Source organism: Penaeus monodon, chromosome 15 (assembly GCF_015228065.2).
Source record: "Penaeus monodon isolate SGIC_2016 chromosome 15, NSTDA_Pmon_1, whole genome shotgun sequence".
In the NCBI taxonomy this organism is placed as follows: Eukaryota; Metazoa; Arthropoda; class Malacostraca; order Decapoda; family Penaeidae; genus Penaeus; species Penaeus monodon.
Window position 1 is genome coordinate 5,012,036 of NC_051400.1, and position 208 is coordinate 5,012,243.

The window sequence follows — 208 nt, forward strand, 5'->3', positions numbered from 1 at the left end:
CACCCAGTCCCCCCTGCTCCCCCCGCTCGCCAGTTCTTCCCCGCTCCCGTCTACGACCCTCTTCCCGTCGCCGCTCCCGCCCCTGGAAGCCCCGTCGGCCAGGACGTCGGTGGTGGAGTACGACGCGCCGGTGCTGTCGCCAGCCACCCCAGCAGCGCCGCCGACGACGGTAGGAACATGTTGATGACGCAGGCACTTGCCGGCCCGA

At 71.6% G+C, this 208-nt stretch overlaps 1 protein-coding gene across 1 annotated transcript in view; it reads left to right on the forward strand.

The window, feature by feature from the left end:
* Positions 1 to 208, forward strand: part of LOC119581702 (protein sprint-like) — a gene marked incomplete in the record, with an annotated part of 21,974 nt that overhangs the window by 168 nt on the left and 21,598 nt on the right. Inside the window, 1 exon segment of the mRNA XM_037929828.1 lies at positions 1 to 208. Coding sequence (XP_037785756.1) covers positions 1 to 208 — 208 coding nt within the window.